This window comes from Schistocerca americana, chromosome 4 (assembly GCF_021461395.2).
Source record: "Schistocerca americana isolate TAMUIC-IGC-003095 chromosome 4, iqSchAmer2.1, whole genome shotgun sequence".
Classification (NCBI taxonomy): Eukaryota; Metazoa; Arthropoda; class Insecta; order Orthoptera; family Acrididae; genus Schistocerca; species Schistocerca americana.
The window spans coordinates 712,421,879-712,446,213 of NC_060122.1; the positions used below are offsets into that span (position 1 = coordinate 712,421,879).

The 24,335-nt window shown below is 40.6% G+C and overlaps 1 protein-coding gene across 6 annotated transcripts in view; it reads right to left on the minus strand.

Moving 5' to 3' along the window:
• Nucleotides 1–24,335, minus strand: part of LOC124613243 (cellular tumor antigen p53-like) — a 151,139-nt gene that overhangs the window by 69,812 nt on the left and 56,992 nt on the right. For all 6 annotated transcript variants that reach the window (XM_047141927.1, XM_047141923.1, XM_047141925.1 and 3 more), the window contains exon 4: nt 23,057–23,233. In XM_047141927.1, the coding sequence (XP_046997883.1) occupies nt 23,057–23,233 (177 nt within the window). The remainder of the gene's footprint in view (nt 1–23,056; nt 23,234–24,335) is intronic.

The following is a 24,335-nucleotide window of genomic DNA, read 5'->3' on the forward strand; positions in this document are numbered from 1 at the left end:
CTACCACATTCACCCCCTTAATGGACCACAAATATGAAAGCTACATGGTTTGTGTATTACATTACCAGAAAACGCACCTATTGCTCACAGGGAGTATGCAGTGACTGTTACAGCACACCAGACTAATCAAGGAAGGGTTTTATCTGCCTTGTGAGAAATCTGACTATGAAGCAAGACCAAATACAAGAATTCTGAGTCATGCCCGGAAACTAATTTCATCTATGAGTACATTAAAAGAAATTCAGTAGTAATTAATATTTATTATAGAAGTGGAAGTGTCTGAGAACTACATTCTTTTCTTTACCATCACAACTGTACTTTTATTGTCATTCCATCAAACATAGAAAAATAGGTTTACCACTGCTGATGCAGCATCAAGGCTGTTAAAATGGTTGTTCTGCTCAAGGTGTGCGCAACTCAAGGCAGCTACTGAAAGCACCAGGTATTAAGTAGTAGATACAGCTGAGCAGAAGTGGGTGAATACCTCCAGTTTGAAATAAAGGTGAAAGGGTGAATGGCCTTTCAGATCATGATGCACAAATTTTAACTCTAAAAGATTTTTGTGCTGCAACACGTGTTAAATATAGTCATCAGCTGTTTAGGAAAGCTGATCCAGTTGCTGTAGAGACCTTTGTAAACCTTATCAAGGAACAAGAGTGGCAAGATGTTTATAGCGCTGATACAGTAGACGATAAATATAATGCTTTTCTCAAATTTTTCTCATGCTCTTTGAAAGTTGCTTTCTGTTAGAATGTTCAAAACAGGATACTAGCACAAACAGGCAGCCTGGGTGGCTGACTAGAGGGATAAGAATATCTTGTAGAACAAAGTGGCAATTATATCAAAACGTTAGAAACAGTCAAAATCTAAATGCAGCAGCCCATTACAAGCAGTATTGTAAGGTGCTTAAAAATGTTATTAGGAAGGCAAAAAGTATGTGGTATGCAGATAGAATAGCTAAGTCTCAGGATAAAATTAAAACCATATGGTCAGTCGTAAAGGAAGTGGCTGGTCTGCAGAGACAGGTCGAGGATATAGAATCAGTGCGTAGTGGGAATATCCGTGTTACTGATAAGTCGCATATATGTACAGTATTTAATAATCACTTTCTGAATATAGCAGGTGAACTAAATGGTAACCTAGTCCCAACAGGGAATCATATAGCGCTCTTAGAAAAAAGTGTTCCAAGACTGTTACCTGAAATGCTCCTCCATGATACTGACAAGAGGGAGATTGAGTTAATAATTAAATCACTAGACCAAGAACTCTCATGGATATGACGGGGTATCTAGCAGAATACTGAAGTATTGTTCTATGTATGTTAGCCCAGTACTTAGCCATATCTGTAACTTTTCCTTTAGGAGTGGTCGGTTTCCTGACCGATTAAAGTTCTCGGTAGTGAAGCCACTTTATAAAAAGGGAGACATTGATAATGTCGACAATTTTAGACCTATTTCTATGCCATCGGTGTTTGCTAAAGTTATTGAGAAGGTTGTATATATAAGGTTACTGGAGCATTTAAATTCACATAATTTGCTGTCAAATGTTCAGTTTGGTTTTAGAAATGGTTTAACAACTGAAAATGCTATATTCTCTTTTCTCTGTGAGGTTTTGGACGGATTACATAAAAGGTTGCAAACGCTAGGTGTTTTCTTTGATTTAACGAAGGCTTTTGACTGTGTTGACCACAAAATATTACTGCAGAAGTTGGACCATTATGGAGTAAGGGGAGTAGCTTACAATTGGTTCGCCTCTTACTTTAAGAACAGAAAGCAGAAGGTAATTCTCCGCAATATTGAGAGTGGTAGTGATGTTCAGTCCCAATGGGGTACTGTTAAGTGGGGCGTTCCCCAAGGGTCGGTGCTGGGGCCACTGCTGTTTCTTATTTATATAAATGATATGCCTTCTAGTATTACAGGTGAATCAAAAATATTTCTGTTTGCTGATGACACCAGCTTGATAGTGAAGGATCTTGTGTATTATATTGAAACAGTAACAAATAATGTAGTTCATGAAATAAGTTCGTGGCTTGTGGAAAATAATTTGATGCTAAATCACAGTAAGACTCAGTTTTTACAGTTTCTAACTCACAATTCAATAAGAACCGATATTTTGATCAGACAGGATGGGCATATTATAAGCGAGACGGAACAGTTCAAGTTCCTAGGCGTTCGGATAGATAGTAAGCTGTTGTGGTAAGCCCATGTCCAGGATCTTGTTCACAAATTAAATGCTGCTTTATTTACCATTAGAACAGTATCAGAAATAAGTGACATTTCAACACGAAAAATAGTCTACTTCGCATATTTTCATACACTTATGTCGTATGGTATTATTTTTGGGGGTAATTCTTCTGATTCAAAAAGGGTATTTTTGGCTCAAAAGCGGGCTGTTTGAGCTATATGTGGTGTAAGTTTGAGAACATCTTGTCGACCCCTATTCAATAGTCTGGGAATTCTGACATTGCCCTCACAGTATATATTTTCTTTAATGTCGTTTGTTGTTAGCAATATTAGCCTATTCCCAAGAGTTAGCAGCTTTCACTCAGTTAATACTAGGCAGAAATCAAATCTGCATGTGGAAGGCACTTCCTTGACTCTTGTGCAGAAAGGAGTGCAGTATTCTGCTGCATCCATTTTCAATAAGCTACCACAAGAACTCAAAAATCTTAGCAGTAGCCCAAACTCTTTTAAGTCTAAACTGAAGAGTTTCCTCAGGGCTCACTCCTCCTATTCTGCCAAGGAGCTCCTGGAAGAGCTAAAAAATTAAGCAAATTCCAGTGTTACATTGTTGATTTTCTTTATTTAAACTTACGACTTGTCACCTGAATATGTTTTTTTATATTTCATTTGATCTGTTTCTAATATCGTGTTATAATTACATGTATTGACTCGTTCCATGACCATGGAGACTTGTCCTTAATTTGGTCCCATGGAACAATAAATAAATAAATAAATAATGCTGCGCGCGCGCACACACACACACACACACACACACACACACACACACACACACACACTACTCATCCTGAATTGCCCTCCACAGTTTCTCCCAAGTTTCCCAATACTGCTCAACAGGGATGGCTTGCCTTTTAAGTAAAAGCTTGTCAGCAAGGATTCTGTATCAAGACGAAACAATACTGCACACAATTTGGTCCTCATATGTGTCAGCTACACTGCCAGGTGTCTGTTGTTAACTGGTTGCTGATATACTTCAGGTGATGGGTGCTTAAAAACCCTTACTGTTTCCACTTTGCAAATAAAATGCAGAATCCTAGATTGGGGTAACATTTAATGTGTTTCCTATCCACCTCCAAAACAACAATTTGAGTAAAAATATCCACCTCCAAAAACATGCAATATTAGCTGAGGTGAACAATGACTGAAGGTAGCTTAAACCGAGTGTCTATCATATTTCATATGAATGCAATAAGGTGTACATCACGTAGACTTTGCAAACAGTCAAAGAATGGTCCCGGGAGTGTAGGAGTCACACTGAACTCAACCAACGCAAAAATTCTGTTGTTGGAGAACACTGCATAACTACTGGGTCTCCATAAAACATGAACAAACTCAAGTGCTAAGACAAACCTCATCATTTTGGCATTGTATCTTGAAAGAGTCGGTCAACATATGAGGGGCAGATCACTAGGGATAGTGGTTTCACTCACATAAGATGTGAGACCCAGCTCTCGACAAACTGAAGTCGCAATGTCAGCCGAGAGTGACTCACACTTGACTGGGGAGACGAATGCAATGAGACATTTGAGATTGTGCCCAATATGTGGCAATCACGACCCCCCCCCCCCCCCCCCCCCCCCTAATACTACACCCGACACTGCGTGCAGCCACATAGCCGGTGAAGGGGTGGACGGTAATAAGAGTATAAAGGACGTCTGTTGTAGCATAAGTACTCATTCTGCAAGCATCAGCTGAAAATGACAGCAATGTACACATCGAACTATTGCATTTTGTTGATGACTGCACTGAGCTGGACACTTGAGAGCAACACAAACAGCTGATTTGCTGGTAAAGCTTAAGAATGTACATCAGGTGCCACCATCTCACAGCACTGTTGTACTCACACTTAGTATGCTGTTGAGACTATGTATATGCTAAGACTGCATATGAAAACCACACAGCTCTTTCTCTTACTTCAGAATGCACACTGGTATGGGATGCCATCATAACTGGATTTGCCTCATACCCTCGAATAGCTCAATCTATTGTCTTAGCCTCAGATTCTATTGCTCTTATGAGGATTTCCTCACGTGGACCATCTTTTATGGAAATGCTCAACAATTATTTTTAAATGTAAATTACTGAACTGCAGAATGTGTATATTTTCTACAGCTGTTCCCCAAGCATTGCTGAAGCGTATTGTGTGCATATATACTGTTATTGTATCTTTCTGGCTGAAAGCAAGGGGAAACTACGGCTGTAGTTTTTCCTGAGGGCATGCAGCTTTACTGTATGGTTAAATGATGATGGCGTCCTCTTGGGTAAAATATTCCGGAGGTAAAATAGTCCCCCATTCGGATCTCCGGGCGGGCACTACTCAAGAGGACGTCGTTATCAGGAGAAAGAAAACTGGCGTTCTACGGATCGGAGCGTGGAATGTCAGATCCCTTAATTGGACAGGTAGGTTAGAAAATTTAAAAAGGGAAATGGATAGGTTAAAGTTAGATATAGTGGGAATTAGAGAAGTTCGGTGGCAGGAGGAACAAGACTTTTGGTCATGTGACTACAGGGTTATAAATACAAAATCAAATAGGGGTAATGCAGGAGTAGGTTTAATAATGAATAGGAAAATAGGAATGCGGGTAAGCTACTACAAAAAGCATAGTGAACGCATTATTGTGGCCAACATAGACACGAAGCCCACACCTACTACAGTAGTACAAGTTTATATGCCAACTAGCTCTGCAGATGACGAAGAAATTGAAGAAATGTATGATGAAATAAAAGAAATTATTCAGATAGTAAAGGGTGACAAAAATTTAATAGTCATGGGTGACTGGAATTCGATAGTAGGAAAAGGGAGAGAAGGAAACGTGGTAGGTGAATATGGATTGGGGCTAAGAAATGAAAGAGGAAGCCGCCTGGTAGAATTGTGCACAGAGCACAACTTAATCATAGGTAACACTTGGGTCAAGAATCATAAAAGAAGGATGTACACATGGAAGAAGCCTGGAGATACTGACAGGTTTCAGATATACTATATAATGGTAAGACAGAGATTTAGGAACCAGGTTTTAAATTGTAAGACATTTCCAGGGGCAGATGTGGACTCTGACCACAATCTATTGGTTATGACCTGTAGATTAAAACTGAAGAAACTGCAAAAAAGTGGGAATTTATGGAGATGGGACCTGGATAAACTGACTAAACCAGAGGTTGTACAGAGTTTCAGGGAGAGCATAAGGGAACAACTGACAGGAATGGGAGAAAGAAATACAGTAGAAGAAGAATGGGTAGCTTTGAGGGATGAAGTAGTGAAGGCAACAGAGGATCAAGTAGGTAAAAAGGCGAGGGCTACTAGAAATCCTTGGGTAACAGAAGAAATATTGAATTTAATTGATGAAAGGAGAAAATACAAAAATCCAGCAAGTGAAGCAGGCAAAAAGGAATTCAAACGTCTCAAAAATGAGATCGACAGGAAGTGCAAAATGGCTAAGCAGGGATGGCTAGAGGACAAATGTAAGGATGTATATGCTTACCTCATGAGGGGTAAGATAGATACTGCCCACAGGAAAATTAGAGAGACTTTTGGAGAAAAGAGAACCACTTGCATGAATATCAAGAGCTCAGATGGAAACCCAGTTCTAAGCAAAGAAGGGAAAGCAGAAAGGTGGAAGGAGTATATAGAGGGTCTATACAGGGGCAATGTTCTTGAGGACAATATTATGGAAATGGAAGAGGAGGTAGATGAAGATGAAATGGGAGATATGACACCACGTGAAGAGTTTGACAGAGCACTGAAAGACGTAAGTTGAAATAAGGCCCCGGGAGTAGACAACATTCCATTAGAACTACTGACAGCCTTGGGAGAGCCAGTCCAGACAAAACTCTACCATTTGGTGAGCAAGATGTATGAGACAGGCGAAATTCCGTCAGACTTCAAGAAGAATATAAATTCCTATCCCAAAGATAGCAGGTGTTGACAGATGTGAAAATTAATGAACTATCAGTTTAATAAGTCACAGCTGCAAAATACTAATGCGAAATCTTTACAGACGAATGGAAAAAGTGGTAGAAGCCGACCTTGGGGAAGATCAGTTTGGATTCCGTAGAAATGTTGGAACACGTGAGGCAATACTGACCGTACGACGTTTCTTAGAAGAAAGGTTAAGGAAAGGCAAACCTAATTTTCTAGCATTTGTAGACTTAGAGAAAGCCTAAGACAATGTTGACTGGAATACTCTCTTTCAAATTCTGAAGGTGGCAGGGGTAAAATACAGGGAGCGAAAAGCTATTTACAATTTGTACAGAAATCGAGCAGTGGTTGGGAAGGGAGTGAGACAGGGTTGTAGTCTCTCCCCGATGTTATTCAATCTGTGTACTGAGCAAGCAGTGAAGGAAACAAAAGAAAAATTCAGAGTAGGTATTAAAATCCATGGAGAAGAAATAAAAATTTTGAGGTTCGCCGATGACATTGTAATTCTGTCAGAGACAGCAAAGGACTTGGAAGAGCAACTGAATGGAATGGACAGTGTCTTGAAAGGAGGATATAAGATGAACATCAACAAGAGCAAAACGAGGATAATGGAATGTAGTCGAATTAAATCGGGTGATGCTGTGAGAATTAGATTAGGAAATGAGAGGCTTAAAGTAGTAAAGGAGTTTTGCTATTTGGGGTGCAAAATAAGTGATGATGGTCGAAGTAGAGAGAATATAAAATGTAGACTGGCAATAGCAAGGAAAGCGTTTCTGAAGAAGAAAAATTTGTTAACATCGAGTATAGATTTAAGTGTTAGGAAGTCATTTCTGAAAGTATTTGTATGGAGTGTAGCCATGTACGGAAGTGAAACATGGACGACAAATAGTTTGGACAAGAAGAGAATAGAAGCTTTCGAAATGTGGTGCTACAGAAGAATGCTGAAGATTAGATGGGTAGATCACATAACTAATGAGGGGGTATTGAATAGGATTGGGGAGAAGAGGAGTTTGTGGCACAACTTGACAAGAAGAAGGGATCGGGTGGTAGGACGTGTTCTGAGGCATCAAGGGATCACCAATTTAGTATTGGAGGGCAGCATGGAGGGTAAAAATCGTAGAGGGAGACCAAGAGATGAATACACTAAACAGATTCAGAAGGATGTAGGTTGCAGTAGGTGCTGGGAGATGAAGAAGCTTGCACAGGATAGAGTAGCACAGAGAGCTGCATCAAACCAGTCTCAGGACTGAAGACCACAACAAGAACAACAACAACAACAACATATATTAAATGAATTTCCTAATAACCCAATACAGAGAAAAGATAATAATGGCTAATAGTAACATTTCTCTCATCTCAAGGAGGAAGCAGCTTAGAATGAAAAGGGTAGTCAGCAGCTGTATTTGTCTTTGACATATTAAAATTTCTTATGATAGACACAGAATATATACTTTAGCAAGCATGTACACATGAAAACAGAACAATAGAACCACACTGAAATCTAGGCAACCCCCGTCCCCCTGAGACAAACATGTCACAAAGTGTACTGCTTATGAAGTAATTGTGTGTGCGATTGAAGGATGCAGAAATTGTTGTTACTTTCTGCAAAGCCTGCACTCTGAAAATGCAAGAAAAACTGTCATCTAAGACCTAGGACCATAAATTTAAAAACGATGCTTAATTTGGAGAGTTGAAATCAAGTAAAGAACAAATGCAAGAAATAATCAAAAGCTGAAGTCACTAGTGCAGTGTCTGGATGGTTTCATGAGCAACTTAAATACTCTGCAAATGTGGATGAGCTATCCCAGAGGTTTAAATCTCACATTGCACAAACTTTTTGTAAAACTACATTAACTTACTTCACATATAGAGAATACACAATTAAAAGGCTGCAAAGACAGATATATTCAGACCTTACAGCATGGTGCATGGTTCCTCAAACACTTCGTAATTCATCCATCCAAGGCCTTTAGAATCAATGTCCAACTATAGCCTGAACAGAGTGAATTCTATTGTTGGTACTGTCATCATTCTAATGATTGGTTTTATGCAGCTTCAGTTCCACGTAACTGCTGCATCTCACTTAATGTACTTATATTTTGTGCTGCCTAGGATTCTTTCCCATACTATCCATTCAACTACTGTTTGCACAAACAACTTTGCCATAACATGTGCCCGGCCAATCCCTCTTCTTCTCTCATTATGTTCTTTGCTAGACAATTTTTCTTGTTGACTGTCAGGACATCTTCATTCTTTACTGACCAATCCATTTGATTTAAAACAGTCTTCTGTAGCACCCCATTTCAAAGCCTTCGAATAGCTTACTTTCTTACTGCTGTATTTTGCACCCAGCAGAGATCTGCTGGTATTTCACTACTACCTTGGGATTTGTTCCCTCATAGTTTGAACAAAGCTTTCTACAATTCAGAAGAAAGGACATCACATCTTCCCCATCATCTTATTGCAGTGTGAGGACTTTTGATTGGCGTAATTTTTCCAAGAAAACTATAATGTTTCTCCAAAAACTGTTCCGATTTCTTACCTTGTTTTTTGCTTCCATTACCCAATTACCATACCTTTGTCTCTAATTAGTCTGTTCCTTATTTGGTACTCCCAAAATTCATTGTTTATTGGTCTGTGTGAAGTATCTTGTATTATACAGTTTCAATTTTGTATCCATATTGTGACATCCTTCTTCCATTTATTCTTCTTTAGCTTTTCTGTATTTCAGGATAATTTCAATTGTAGTTGCCCTATATTGTTCTACACCTTCAATATTTTTACACTGTTGTCTCTCTAATAATTCCAGTATCACATCTGTTATCCATGGCTGCCTGTTGTCTGTCTTTTTCAATCCTAGTACTTTCTAAGCTGTATTTACCCAACCTCATCGAGGTCATTCCACTGGTTTTTTCACAGGTCAGTGGAAAGCGTCATTAGTTCTTCTGTCATATGTTATTCCAAGGCAGTCTGAATTTATAGTTCCTACGACTTGCCTAGATGCCATGTGAGCTGTTACCTCTACAAATTTTTGAATTTCAACGACCATTTCATTAGTGGTGGATTGTGGTCACTATCAATATTAACACCTGGATAACCCCTGATGTCCTTAACTTCATTCCTAAATCCTTGTTTTACCAAAACGTTCTTCGGTACCCTGAGATATTTCATAAACAATTCCTTCTCAAGGGGTTCTCATAAAACATATTCACAATGATTAACTCATGTCCAACACAGAATTCCTTTAACATTTCTCTAACCTATTCTGCTTGCCAAGACCAAACACACTTTTAATTTTCTGTTCGCTAGCACCATGTACAACTGCATTCTTGCCCCCATTATTATTAAATTCTCATCTCTTTTAACACATTTTATAAGTTCATTAATATTCTTTGGTTTCACTGTCATTCACATTTTTGGGTGGTATGTACGAGGGTCGGTCAAAAAGTAATGCCTCCCATTTTTTTTCTACTTAAAGAAATTAAGTTAAGTGAAAAATTTGAATTTGGCGCCATTCCTCAAACCTTCTTCTGCAATCCACTGCAGTAGTAACTTTCTGTGTCAACAGGTGGCAGCACAGCAGAAGTTTGTAAGTTGGCCGACATCGATGTTCGTTTGAGACAGCGTTGTGTGATTGAATTCTTGAATGCAGAAGGTGAAACGCCCATACGCATTCATGAAAGACTGAAGAAGGTGTATGGTGTTGTGACTGTGGATGTCAGCACTGTTAGACGATGGGTTCGTCGTTGTAAGGAAGCTGAAGGGCAAACACTGTTGACTGACGAAAAGCGGAGCGGCAGGCCGGTGAGTGCAGTGACTCCACACAACATTCAGCAAGTTGATGACATCATTCGTGGTGACCGTCGGGTGACTGCAGATGAAGTGTGTCGCATTATTTCTCTTAGTAAAGGCAGTGTGATCACGATTATTAAACAATTGGGGTACTCAAAAGTTTGTGCACGGTGGGTTCCAAGAATGTTAACCGATCAGAATAAAGAGGCAAGGAAACCAATAGCCTCCCAACACTTGCAGCGCTTCCGTTTGGAGGGAGATGAGTTTCTGAAAAAAATTGTGACCGGGGACGAAACATGGGTGCATTTTTTTGAACCCGAATCAAAGAGGCAGTCAATGGAGTGGCGTCACACAAGCTCGCCGAGGAAGAAAAAATTCAAAACTGTGCGATCGGCAGGGAAAGTTATGGCAACAGTTTTCTGGGATACAGAGGGTGTGATTCTGGTTGATTTTTTGGAGCAGGGATGCACAATAAATTCTGTTCAATACGTCACAACCCTCAACAAACTTAAAGCACGTCTTCAGCGAGTTCGCCCAACAAAATCAATGGCAGATGTTCTTCTTTTGCATGACAATGCAAGACCACACACCAGTCGTCACACCTCTGACGAGATTGTCAAAATTGGATGGGAAGTTTTGCCTCATCCCCCATACAGCCCTGACCTGGCACCATCAGACTTCCATCTGTTCGGGCCACTAAAAGAAGCTCATCGTGGGATTCATTTTGAAGATGAGGAGGCCGTCAAAACATCCGTGCGTCAATGGCTTAGGAAGCAGAGCTGTGATTTTTACCGTGCTGGGATACATGCCCTTGTTCAAAGATGGACCAAAACTGTAGAGATGGGCGGAGATTACATTGAAAAATGACAAAATGATCCTCAATGTTGTGGTTTTCAACCTATGTAATTGCATTTAAATTTCCTGACAATTAAACGTAGAAAAAAAAATAGGAGGCATTACTTTTTGACTGACCCTCGTATATAGTTGTATAGTTGTTGGATATCCTGTCTGACTACCTATGTCCTTTCTGATTGCTGCAGATAACCCTTTACTCTATGGCCTATTTCCCAATCCATAAATCCTTCACCCTCCCCCCCCCCCCCGCCCCATGAACCATGGACCTTGCCGTTGGTGGGGAGGCTTGCGTGCCTCAGCGATACAGATAGCTGTACCGTAGGTGCAACCACAATGGAGGGGTATCTGTTGAGAGACCAGACAAACGTGTGGCTCCCAAAGAGTAGCAGCAGCCTTTTCAGTAGTTGCAGGGGCAACAGTGTGGATGATAGACCGATCTGGCCTTGTAACACTAACCAAAATGGCCTTGCTGTGCTGGAACTGTGAACGGCTGAAAGCAAGGGGAAACTACGGCCGTAATTTTTCCCGAGGGTGTACAGCTTTACTGTATGGTTAAATGATGATGGCGTCCTCTTGAGTAAAATATCCCGGCGGTGAAATAGTCCACCATTCGGACTCCAGGCGGGGATTATTGTTATCAGGAGAAAGAAAACTGGCGTTCTACAGGTCGGAGCGTGGAATGTCAGATTCCTTAATTGGGCAGATAGGTTAGAAACTTTAAAAAGGGAAATGGATAGGTTAAAGTTAGATATAGTGGGAATTAGCAAAGTTCAGTGGCAGGAAGAACAAGACTTCTGATCAGGTGAATACAGGGTTATAAATACAAAATCAAATAGGGGTAATGCAGGAGTAGGTTTAATAATGAATAGGAAAATAGGTATGCGGGTAAGCTACAAGAAACAGCATAATGAACGCATTATTGTGGCCAAGAGAGATATGAAGCCCACACCTACCATAGTAGTACAAGTTTATATGCCAGCTAGCTCCGCAGATGACGAAGAGATTGATGAAATGTATGATGAGATAACAGAAATTATTCAGATAGTGAAGGGAGACGAAAATTTAATAGTCATGGGTGACTGGAATTCGATAGTAGGAAAAGGAAGAGAAGGAAATGTAGTAGGTGAATATGGAATGGTGGTAAGGAATGAAAGAGGAAGCCAGCCGCCTGGTAGAATTTTGCACAGAGCATAACATATTCATAGTTAACATTGGTTCAAGAATCATGAAAGAAGGTTGTATACATGGAAGAAGCCTGGAGACACAGGAAGGTTTCCGATAGATTGTATAATGGTATGACAGAGATTCAGGAACCAGGTTTTAAACTGTAAGACATTTCCAGAGGCAGATGTGGACTCTGACCACAGTCTATTGGTTATGAACTGTAGATTAAAACTCTAGAAACTGCAAAAAGGTGGGAATTTAAGGAGATGGGATGTGGATAAACTGACAGAACCAGAGGTTGTAGAGAGTTTCAGGGAGAGCATTAGGGAACAGTTGACACGAATGGGGGAAAGAAATACGGTGGAAGAAGAATGGGTAGCTTTGAGAGATGAAATAGTGAAGGCAGCAGAGGATCAAGAAGGTAAAAAGATGAGGGCCAATAGAAATCCTTGGGTAACAGAAGAAATATTGAATTTAATTGATGAAAGGAGAAAATATAAAAATGCAGTAAACAAAGTAGGCAAAATGAAATACAAACATCTCAAAAATGATATCGACAGGAAGTGCAAAAAGGCTAAGCAGGGATGGTTAGAGGACAAATGTAAGGATCTAGAGGCATATATCACTAGGGGTAAGATACATACTGCCTACAGGAAAATTAAAGAGACCTTTGGAGAAAAGAGAACCACTTGCATGAATGTCAAGAGCTCAGATGGAAACCCAGTTTTAAGCAAAGAAGGGAAAGCAGAAAGGTAGAAGGAGTACATAGAGGGTCTATACAAGGGCGATGTTCTTGAGGACAATATTATGGAAATGGAAGAGGATGTAGATGAAGATGAAATGGGAGATCAGCCTTGGGAGAGCCAGTCCTGACAAAACTCTACCATTTGGTGAGCAAGATGTATGAGACAGGCGAAATTCCCTCAGACTTCAAGAAGACTATAATAATTCCAATCCCAAAGAAAGCAGGTGTTGACAGATGTGAAATATACCGAACTATCAGTTTAATAAGCCACAGCTGCAAAATACTAACACGAATTCTTTACAGACGAATGGAAAAACTGGTAGAAGCCAACCTCAGGGAAGATCAATTTGGATTTCGTAGAAATGTTGGTACACACAAGGCAATACTGACCCTATGACTTATCTTAGAAAATAGATTAAGGAAAGGCAAACCTACATTTCTAGCATTTGTAGACTTAAAGAAAGCTTTTGACAATGTTGACTGGAATACTCTTTCAAATTTTGAAGGTGGCAGGGGTAAAATACAGGGAGCGAAAGGCTATTTAAAATTTGTACAGAAACCAGATGGCAGTTGTGAGAGTCAGGGGGCATGAAAGGGAAGCAGTGGTTGGGAAGGGAGTGAGACACAGTCGTAGCCTACCCCCGATGTTATTCAATCTGTATATTGAGCAAGCAGTAAAGGAAACAAAAGAAAAATTCGGAGTATGAATTAAAATCCATGGAGAAGGAATAAAAACTTTGAGGTTTGCTGATGACATTGTAATTCTGTCAGAGACAGCAAAGGACCTGGAAGAGCAGCTGAATGGAATGGACAGTGTCTTGAAAGGAGGATATAAGATGAACATCAACAAGAGCAAAATAAGGATAATGGAATGTAGTCGAACTAAATTGAGTGATGCTGAGGGAATTAGATTAGGAAATGAGATGATTACAGTAGTAAATGAGTTTTGCTACTTGGGGAGCAAAATAATAGATGATGGATGAAGTAGAGAGGATATAAAATGTAGACCGGCAATCTCAACGAAAGCGTTTCTGAAGAAGAGAAATTTGTTAACAATGAGTATAGGTTTAAGTGTCAGGAAACGTTTCTGAAAGTAGTTGTATGGAGTAGTTGTATGGAGTGTGGATGATAAATAGTTTAGACAAGAAGAGAATAGAAGCTTGGCGAAATGTGGTGCTACAGAAGAATGCTGAAAATTAGATGGGTAGATCACATAACTAATGAAAAGGTACTGAATGGAATTGGGGAGAAGAGAAATTTGTGGCACAACTTGACTAGAAGAAGGGATCGGTTGGTAGGACATAGTCTGAGGAATCAAGGGATCACCAATTTAGTATTGGAGGGCAGCATGGAGGGTAAAAATCGTAGAGGGAGATCAAGAGATGAATACACTAAACAGATTAAGAAGGATGTAAGTTGCAACAGGTACTGGGAGATGAAGAAGCTTGCACAGGATAGAGTAGCATGGAGAGCTGCATCAAACCAGTCTCTGGACTGAAGACGACAACAAAAAACAACAACAAATCCTTCATTATTTCTACTTATGCTAAACCATTATATGGCCCAGTATGAATAACCTTATGATGTCCACTCCAAAAAAATCCTGTTTTGCCATCATATCTCAATGGTTCTTAAAATATCTGTCTGCAGCCTTTTACATTTTCTAGTTTCCAACACAGCTTCTGCGATCAACATTCCACATGCCTAACATAATTTACATTCTATTTTTGTCTGATAACTCCTAACAAGCAGTCCTCACACAGTGATATGACTGAGTATACTAACTTACTTATGGAATATTTTACTACATTAACTAGGGAAGCTAATGCGATGGTTTCTTCTTGACTTCCACATTCCAGTACTGCATCTGTTTAGGTTTTCCCAACTGTGCCTGCAGGTAATCACAGTTGCCACACCAATCTCCCTGATTGCTACCAATGTGACTACCAATGTAAGAACTGCCTTCCTCCTGAATGAAACTACTTCATGCACCAATCTCAAGAGAAGAAGCTGTTGCTTCATCACAGTGAGTTGTATTGACATTTTCCTGTTTCCATTAGTTGCAACAGGGTCCATAACCAAAAAATTTTTTTTAATAACAGTAATCTGCTGCAGTGGTGTTGTAACTTAGACTAGAATATACTTTTATTTCAATTTTTTCAGTACTAAACAATTTCAGCTGTACTGTCATTTTCAAGTTTATGATATTATCTGTCAAATGGAAATATTTGGGTTATAGCCAGCCTGCCACTCAGTTCCATTAATCTTGTAGACTGTTGCAGTCTTCATCAAAGTTGTGGCAAGAGACTTGATGAGGTGATGAGGTACCACTGGGCCAGTTTGACCATGTTCTTTTAAGTAGTTGATGCTACTCCATAAGCTCCCCCCCCCCTCCCCCCCCCCCCCCCCCCCGCCCCCCAATCCTGGCTTGTGACAGGCAGACAGAACCTCAGCTCTACGGAGAGGGATCGGCTTGGGAGCTTGAAGGGGTTCTATGAGGCAGGAAATACAATGTTACAAAATTGTTAAGACTTTCATGGCCACTTGTTGACAAACTGCCTGTTGGCTTCTGTTTCAGATTCTTCGGCCGACATTTGTTTGATGATTTTTCTGACACTCCGCCAGCACGAGTGGCTGGCATTGTCAAAGCTTCACCCTCCGTTGCTGGTGGTGAACTATAATTGATCTCGCGGCTGCAGATTATGTGTACCTGACATGCCAAAGTCCAGAGGCTTTTCCATGGTTATTATTGTTCTGGTTCTCCCCTTGCTGCTTGCAATGGTCATTCACTGCAGCACAGGAAGCCAGGATCCGTTCACCTTGAGATTTTCCTCTTTCTTGTTGAAGTTATTGTCATGTTTGTGTATTTCTATAGCTTCCATGAATAATCAGGTGTGATAGCTCTTCTGTGCAGCAAGAACTTCCATGTTGACGAATTTTACTATGTGGTCAGTCTCTCTCAGTGCAATCTCCAGCACGGCCAATCTCTCCACCTCTCCAAACATACAATGCCACTTATGTTCAGTGATCCTGGTGTTGATTGATTGTCCAGTTATTCCAAAATAGACTTTTTCACACGTACATGGTATGCGGCATATTCCCAACATTGAAAGTAGGTCCCTTTTCTCCTCCGCCCATCTAAGACACTCCTTGATCTTCTTCGTCAGTTTATAATAGCTTTTATGACTTGTTTGAAGATTATACGGCTGAAACTGTCCATCACTTTGGGAGTGTAACGCAGAAAGGCTGCGCCCAACATTTTTTTCCCAATGTGTCACATTATAGAGTGTTTGATTCTGTCACACTTCTTATGTGACTGGTGGAACACCCATTGCTCCCCAGAATGCTTTCTAGATGTTGCATCTATTGTCCAAGGTGCTGTGGCTCTCATATTCATCTTGATCGCGTTACAAGTGTATTAATCACGTATCTTTTCTGTTTCAAGATGTTGCATCTATTGTCCAAGGTGCTGTGGCTCTCATATTCATCTTGATCGCGTTACAAGTGTATTAATCACGTATCTTTTCTGTTTCAAGTGGTCATTTGACAGTTTGTGTAGGTATCTGCCCATATGTGTCAGTTTTTGACACATACTGTGTCCCAGATTTTCACCACCCTTTGTGACTGTTGGTCCTTTTCTACCTCCGTGCTAAATTTTATGTTGGTATGGAGGCTGTTCAGGTGTCTTAGGAAGTCACCAAGCTCTTCCTCACCATGGCTCCACATAACAAAGGTATCATCTTCGGTATGTACACAAAGAGCGTCAGAAAAATCATTGAACAAACATCGGCCGATGAACCCAAAACATAAGCCAACAGCGAATTTGTCAATAAGTGGCCACGAAAGCCTTAACAATTTTGTACTACGACCCTATAGGAAGGAGATGTGTAGATTTTACCAATGTCTTGACCAACGATGGAAGAAGGAAGTGCTATTGATGTCCCCTCTTGCCTTTCTGACACGGTGCCTGGATGAAAGGGCCACCCCAAAATCCTTGAAATGTAAGTGTCTAAACTGCCACTGCCCAAGCACATCATATGAATGAGAAAATGGAAACTAGCTTTTCTTCATGAGAAAATTCACGCAACACAGAGATACTTGGCAAGAAGAAATGAGGAACTTTTGGACATTTTCTATCAATTATCTAGCACCATACATCAAAACCTGGGACAAAATCAACAGCATCATGCACAGGAGTGTGCAGAACCAACTCTATCACACCACCAACCAACAAAACAAAAAGTTTGCGAGATGCAGGAAGCAGTTTGACAAGGCAATTTCTGACAGGTCGCACACAGTGGTCAACCTCAGTGAATGACAAGAGAAACAGTCTGTCCTTCAAAAAGGATGGAATTTTGCTATCATCTGGAGGACTATACCTATGAAGGATATCATTGTTAATACCAAAGTGGTCATTTAAATCCTTCCTTGCGAGAGTGCTGAGAAAATATGCAGTGAAACTACCAGGATACTGTGCTGAGGAAAACCACCAGCTTGCAACCTGAAGGAAGAAGAGTTACAAGCTATCAAGAGTCTTAATGCTGACAAGAGTGTATTGGTACGGCCAGTTGTAAGGGAAATGTGACTGTTGTAACGAAGACTGAAGATTATGAGCAGAAGATCTACTAGATCTTTCCACGTACCAAAAACTAAGCATGGGTCTGATGGAGCAGATCATATGGAATATGAATCTGTTAATCAAGATGTCATCTCTCTCGGTGTACATACAGAGGAACCTGTGCAACACAGAAGCCCTTCCACCTTGGCTGTATGGATTACCAAAGACTTATAGTAATAATGTTCCATTAAGACTAATTGTTAGCATCCCTGACTCACTGACACATAAATGGCAAAAATCTGGCCCCTCTGCTCCCCCCACTTGTGGGAATGTCTGACATACACATAAAGGAGTCAGGACATTTGACAGAGAGCTGCAGAAACAAACTTGGACCAAACAACATCCTGGCCAGCTCTGATGTTGTTTCTTTGCTTACCAAAGTGTCACTCAATGAACTCTGGGGTGTATCAGTTCCATTTTCCTGTTAGACACCACCAAACTCCTACATGTATGTCTCACCACAAGCTGTATCATGTGGAATGGGAGCTTTTACGAACAGCTGGAAGGTATCACCATGAGTAATCTACTTAGTCCAGTGGTGGCCAACTTCTTCGTGGAACATTTCAAAGCACAGGCACTGGACTAGGCATCTTGTGGAACTAAGGTACAGTACAGATAAGTCAACGATACTTTCACTGTGTGGAGCTGTAGTGAGGAACAGCTCAGTGACTTCCATGCCAACATAAAATTAGCCATGGAAGTAGGAAAGGACCAACAACTACCCTTTCTAGATGTGCTGGTCACAAGGGATGGTGAAAACTTGGGGCACAGAGCGTTTCGAAAACCGACACACATGGACCGATACCTGCACAGACTGTCAAATCATCGAACGTAAGTGGAATTGCAGGTTGAGGGAGGTGGACAAATCGGCGGTGGCACAGCAGGCACTGTGTGAGATTGACAACACAGTAATATTTGCCAACGCAGAAGAGCTATCACACCTGCTTGTTTAGGGAAGCTATAGAAATACACAAACATGTCAATAGCTTGAACAAGAAAGAAGGAAGCCCCAAGGAGAACAGATCCTGGACTCTCCTGCTGCAAAGAATGACCATTCTAGGTAATGAAGGGAGAACTACAACAGCAATGACCACAGAAAAGGACTTGGAAGTTGGCACACCAGGTACACACAATCTGTGGCCACGAGCTCGACACCAGCACACCACAAGCAATGGAGGATGAAACTCTGGACAATGCCAGCCATTTGTACTGGCAAAATGTCACAAAATCATCAAACAAATGTTGGGTGAAGAACCCGTAACAGAAGCCAACATGCAATTTATCAAATACAATGTTCCTTTATCAAGATGACATTTTGGCTCCTGACCTATGTCAGGTAATGTTTTCTGTTTAACTGATATTACTGGCAGTGGAGGCTGACCAAATACAGCCATTCTGTTTTTCAGGTCGCTCAAGTACCACTGCTGATGAGTGTATTCAATACAGTCCACTTAACACATTAATCTATTACATGAAAGCTGTCACTAGCAGACATTATGCACCACGCATTGTGGCCATGCCGAGATAATTGTTTTATGTATTTGCCAAAACAAACATCCATTAGTTTTCACACTCAAACCAATACCATAATCTGCTAAATAAAATACCATCTTACTGGAAAATATGAAGTATGTACAGTTATACTGTCTACAGCAATCACTAGGCAGCAGAGTTGCTATTTGTCAAAAAGTTTCTCCTTGACACTTTTTTGTTTGCTGCCCACCACTCCATGTCAATGCATTATCTCTACCTGTGGATGCAGAAAACAAAATAGAATGTGTCAACTGCACTGCACAGGCTTAATGTCACAAGTCATTATCCTGGAAGAGTACCACAATACACACATCAAAAAAAGTTTTGCATCATCCCGGTTCCCAGAACTCCTGAAGATAAATGTTGAATCTAGATATTTTATCAGTCCCTTTGACTGTTCAGAAATGTCACTAAACCCGCCCAAAGATTTAAACAACCATGCATGAGCAGTGCCTGTTAGACGGAGGGGGTCTGACAGCCGATCTGTTCCAGTCATTCCATCAGGAAGGAGGTACATGGCTCATGTTGTCTGTAGTTCAACCATGACTAGACGGTCAATACCATGGTTCGATTGCATCCGCATTGTTACTTTGTGCCAGGAAGGGCTCTCAACAACGCAAGTGTCCAGCCGTCTCAACAAGGCAAGTGTCCAGGCATCTCTGAGTGAACCAAAGCAATGTTGTTCAGACATGGAGGAGATACAGAGACACAGGAACTGTTAATGGCATGCCTCGCTCAGGCCATCCAAGGGCTACTACTGCAGTGAATGACCGCTGCATACGGATTATGGCTCGGAGGAACACTGACAGCAGCACCACCATGTTGAATAAAGCTTTTCATGCAGCCACAGGACGTCGTGTTATGACTCAAGCTGTGTGCAATAAGCTGCATGATGCGCAACTTCACTCCTGACGTCCATGGCTAGGTAAATCTTTGCAACCACAACACCGTGCAGCACAGTACGGATGGGTCCAACAACATGCTGAAGGGACCGCTCACGATTGGCATCACATTCTCTTCACCTATGAGTGTCGCATATGCCTTCACAACCAGACAATCGTCAGAGATGTGTTTTTAGGCAACCCGGCCAGGCAGAATGCCTTAGACACACTGTACAGCGTGTGCAGCAGGGTGGATGTTCCCTGCTGTATTGGGGTGACACTATGTGGGGTCAATGTATGCCACTGGTGGTCAAGGAAGGCGCCATAACAGCTCTACGATACATGAATACCATCCTCTGACCAGTAGAGGAACCGTATCGGCAGCATATTGGCGAGGCGTTCGTTTTCATGGGCAACAATTGGAGCCCTCATCTTGCACATATTGTGAATGACTTCCTTCAGGATAATGACAGAGTGGCCAGCATATTCTCCAGACATGAACCCTATCAAACATGCCTGTTTATGGACGACATGACCCACCAACCACTATGAGGGACCTAACCCGAACCGCCGTTGAAGAGTGGGATAATCTGGACCAACAGTGCCTTGATGAACTTGTGGATAGTACGCCACAATGAATACAGGCATGCATCAATGCAAGAGGACGTGCTACTGGGTATTAGAGGTACCAGTGTGTACAGCAATCTGGACCACCACCTCTGAAGGTCTCTCTGTATGGTGGTACAACATGCAATGGCGTGGTTTTCATGAGCAATAAAAAGGGTGGAAATGATGTTTATGTTGATCTCTATTCCAATTTTCTGTACAGGTTCTGGAACTCTTGGAACCGAGGTGATGCAAAACTTTTTTTGATGTGTGTATGTCATAAAGCAATACCTCCTGGCTGCTGGATTCCCCATGTATATCTAAATTTATATTCTGCAAACCACTGTGAAGTGTGTGGCAGATTAAGAGTTTCTTTACGTTCCACTGACATATTCAGAGCGGGAAGAATGATTGCTTAAATGCTCCTCTGTGTACTGTACTTACTCTAAACTTGTACTCACAATCCTTACGTGAGCAATAAGTTGGGCGTTTTAGTACATTCCTAGAACCATCATTTAAAGCCGGTTCTCGAAACTTTGTAAGTAGGCTTTCTCAGGATAATTTACGTCTTTATCTGTGACTATTCATGCTGCCCTTCTCTGTATACATTCACCATCCCACGTTAATCCTATTTGGTGCAAGTCCCACGCATTAGAGCAATATTCCAGAATGGCTCACATGTGTGATTTGTAAGCAATCTCCTTTGTATACTGATTGCATTTTCCCACTATTCTATCAATAAACTGAAGTCTACCGCCTGCTTTCCTCGCAACTGATCCTGTGTGATCATTCCATTTCACCTCCCTACAAAGTGTTTCAAGCAGGAATTTTTAGGAGCTGTCCAATTTCAACTGTGACTCATAGACACTATAGTCACAGAATAGTATTTCTTCTTTTTTTTGTGAAGTGCACAATTCTACATTCCTGAACACTTAACAAGCAAGTTTAACTTTGTACCACTTTGAAATCTTATCAACACCTGACTGAATAGATTCGTTTTTGGGGGGATTCTGCCATGAGCAAAACACAGTTTTATCCTTTCTTCTATTTCCTAGACACATTCACTGAAGTTTCAGTCTCATCAGTGGGCTTTTATTTTCTTTCTATTAAGCAGGAAAAGTGCTCTACACTCCTTGTAAACACATAAATTCGAGTTTTTTAAGACAGTATTCACAGTGCTTTGAATGTTGTGGTTTTCCTGATTTTTAAAGTTTTAATTGCAACTGTTTTCTTTCAGCAAGCATACAGAACTTAATGCAGAAAAGTTACTTACTTCGAAAGTCTATGGTTGGGAATGTTATGGTTAGGCCAAACATAAACTAATTCTATCTGGGAGTGAGTGTGTGTGTGTGTGTGTGTGTGTGTGTGTGTGTGAGAGTGAGAGACAGTTCTACCACACACCCACCCACACACATGCACATCCCTCCCCCCCCCCCCCCCCCCCAAAAAAAAAGGCAAGGTAAGAAACTGATTATAAGCTGCACTAACTGCACTGCTCCTTCTGAAATATCTCTCGGAAGCTCAATATTGCTAACTTGATGGGTTGGTTCTATTGAATACAAGCAGTTTCATTCATTAGAGACATATACTTCGAAAGTCTATGGTTGGGAATGTTATGGTTAGGCCAAACATAAACTAATTCTATCTGGGAGTGAGTGTGTGTGTGTGTGTGTGTGTGTGTGTGTGTGTGAGTGAGAGACAGTTCTACCACACACCCACCCACACACATGCACATCCCTCCCCCCCCCCCCCCCCCCCCCCAAAAAAAAAAGGCAAGGTAAGAAACTGATTATAAACTGCACTAACTGCACTGCTCCTTCTGAAATATCTCTCGGAAGCTCAATATTGCTAACTTGATGGGTTGGTTCTATTGAATACAAGCAGTTTCATTCATTAGAGACATATGTAATTTTTTTCTGTTGAAAGGACAAGTGCAAGCACATTAATATATCTTTACACACCATGAAAAGGACACTGGTATAACTACTGTGCAAATAGAAACCGAAAAAAATCTTAGTAACTTGCAGAAGAGACCAGCACAAAAGCAAAGTTACATAAATACTAAAAGAGACCAGCACGAAAGCAAAGTTACATAAATACTAACTTTTGGAAACAGACATCACTTCTTCTAGCAAAAGAGAGGAAATATTTGGAGAAAATAGCACTAATCAGAGATTAATTAAGAAAGTGCAATCATTCCTCTTTCTGCTCAGAAGTCAAGGGAGAAACTGCACGCAAGGTAAATTGATAAAATTGCTCTAATGATCAACATTTCATTTCCTATTGACCAATCACTTGTCTGTAATCATTTTTCCACTTAAATCAGTTTCTCTTTCCACAAGTTAAAGGAACAGGAGTGAAGAAGATTTCTGGTTGTACACAATCAAGCAACACCATAAACTACAAAAAATTAACAATTATTATGAGAAATACGCATTCTTCCTTAAAAGATTTGTAATGCAAATTATACAAAATGGTCACCTAAGGAATACCTACATACTGAAAATTTTCTTACAGATTTCCATATTGAAGACTGGAATGTGAATGTTTTGTAAACAGTATATAACTATTTACAAATGAGTTTGTATCATGTTACGTGATGCGATTATGTGAAAGTGTTGAAAGTTAAATACAAATTTAAAAAGTAGTGGGAAATATATATATATTTTGTTATCAATAAAACAGTAATGTTAAAAGCACACATACCAGGCAGTCTGGTCCAGTATCAGGTGATATAAGTGCCGCAAAATTATAATCACCCACAAGTCTGGACACACTTGGCAAATTACCAGTTTGAATGTTGTTTACAAATCCACTATTTTGTGTATCCTGCATTTGTAATGTTGATGCATCAAAATCTGAATTCTCCCAGATGCTTGGATCCTGTGTATACAAAAAATTTTGTATTAGAGTAAAAATCTTAATACACACTTAAAATACATCACATTACCACTAATAGCACTTTCTTCAGATTCATTTCAGCTGCCGAAAAGCTATGTTACTTTTAGAGGTACACACCAAAAACAACTGACTGAAAACAAATTATATTTTCTGTACCATTTTTTTGCATCCTTGAGAAGAAAAATTCATTTCTAATTTTACTGATAAAAATTTACAGTGTTCATAACACAGAATATTTGTGTCAGTTACAAGAAAAGAATAATCATTGTCCCTACTTTGCATGATGCACATAATTCTTTTTGACACCTATGAAAATGCGACTTCACTCAATAGCAATAACTTTAAAGTACCTTCAAAATAACACAAAAAATTAGTTACATAAAAAAAAGGAACTACCTTAAATACATCAACTTAACAGTGACACTGGCGCATGACCTCCTGCGTGTACACAAAAAAAGGACATTAAATAAAATATACCACATGGAAGGACTTTTAGAAACACCAATAACAAACTAGCTTTCACAGCAAACGGTTGCTTCATCAGGAAAGAGGGAAGGAGAGGGAAAGACGAAAGGATCTGTGTTTTAAGGGAGAGGGTAAGAAGTCATTCCAATCCTGGGAGCGGAAAGACTTACCTTAGGGGGGAAAAAAGGACAGGTATACACTCGCGCGCGCGCACACACACACACACACACACACACACACACACACACACACACACACACACACACATCCATCCGCACATACACAGATACAGACAGACATTTGTAAAGCCAAAGAGTTTGGGCAGAGATGTCAGTCGAGGCAGAAGTATAGAGGCAAAGATGTTGTTGAAAGATAGCTGAGGTATGAACAGCGGCAAACTGAAATTAGAAATTAGCGGAGATTGAAGCCTGGCGGATAACGAGAAGAGAGGATATACTGAAGGGCAAGTTCCCATCTCCGGAGTTCTGACAGGTTGGTGTTAGTGGGAAGTATCCAGATAACCCGGACAGTGTAACACTGTGCCAAGATGTGCTGGCAGTGCACCAAGGCACGTTTAGCCACAGGGTGATCCTCATTACCAACAAACACTGTCTGCCTG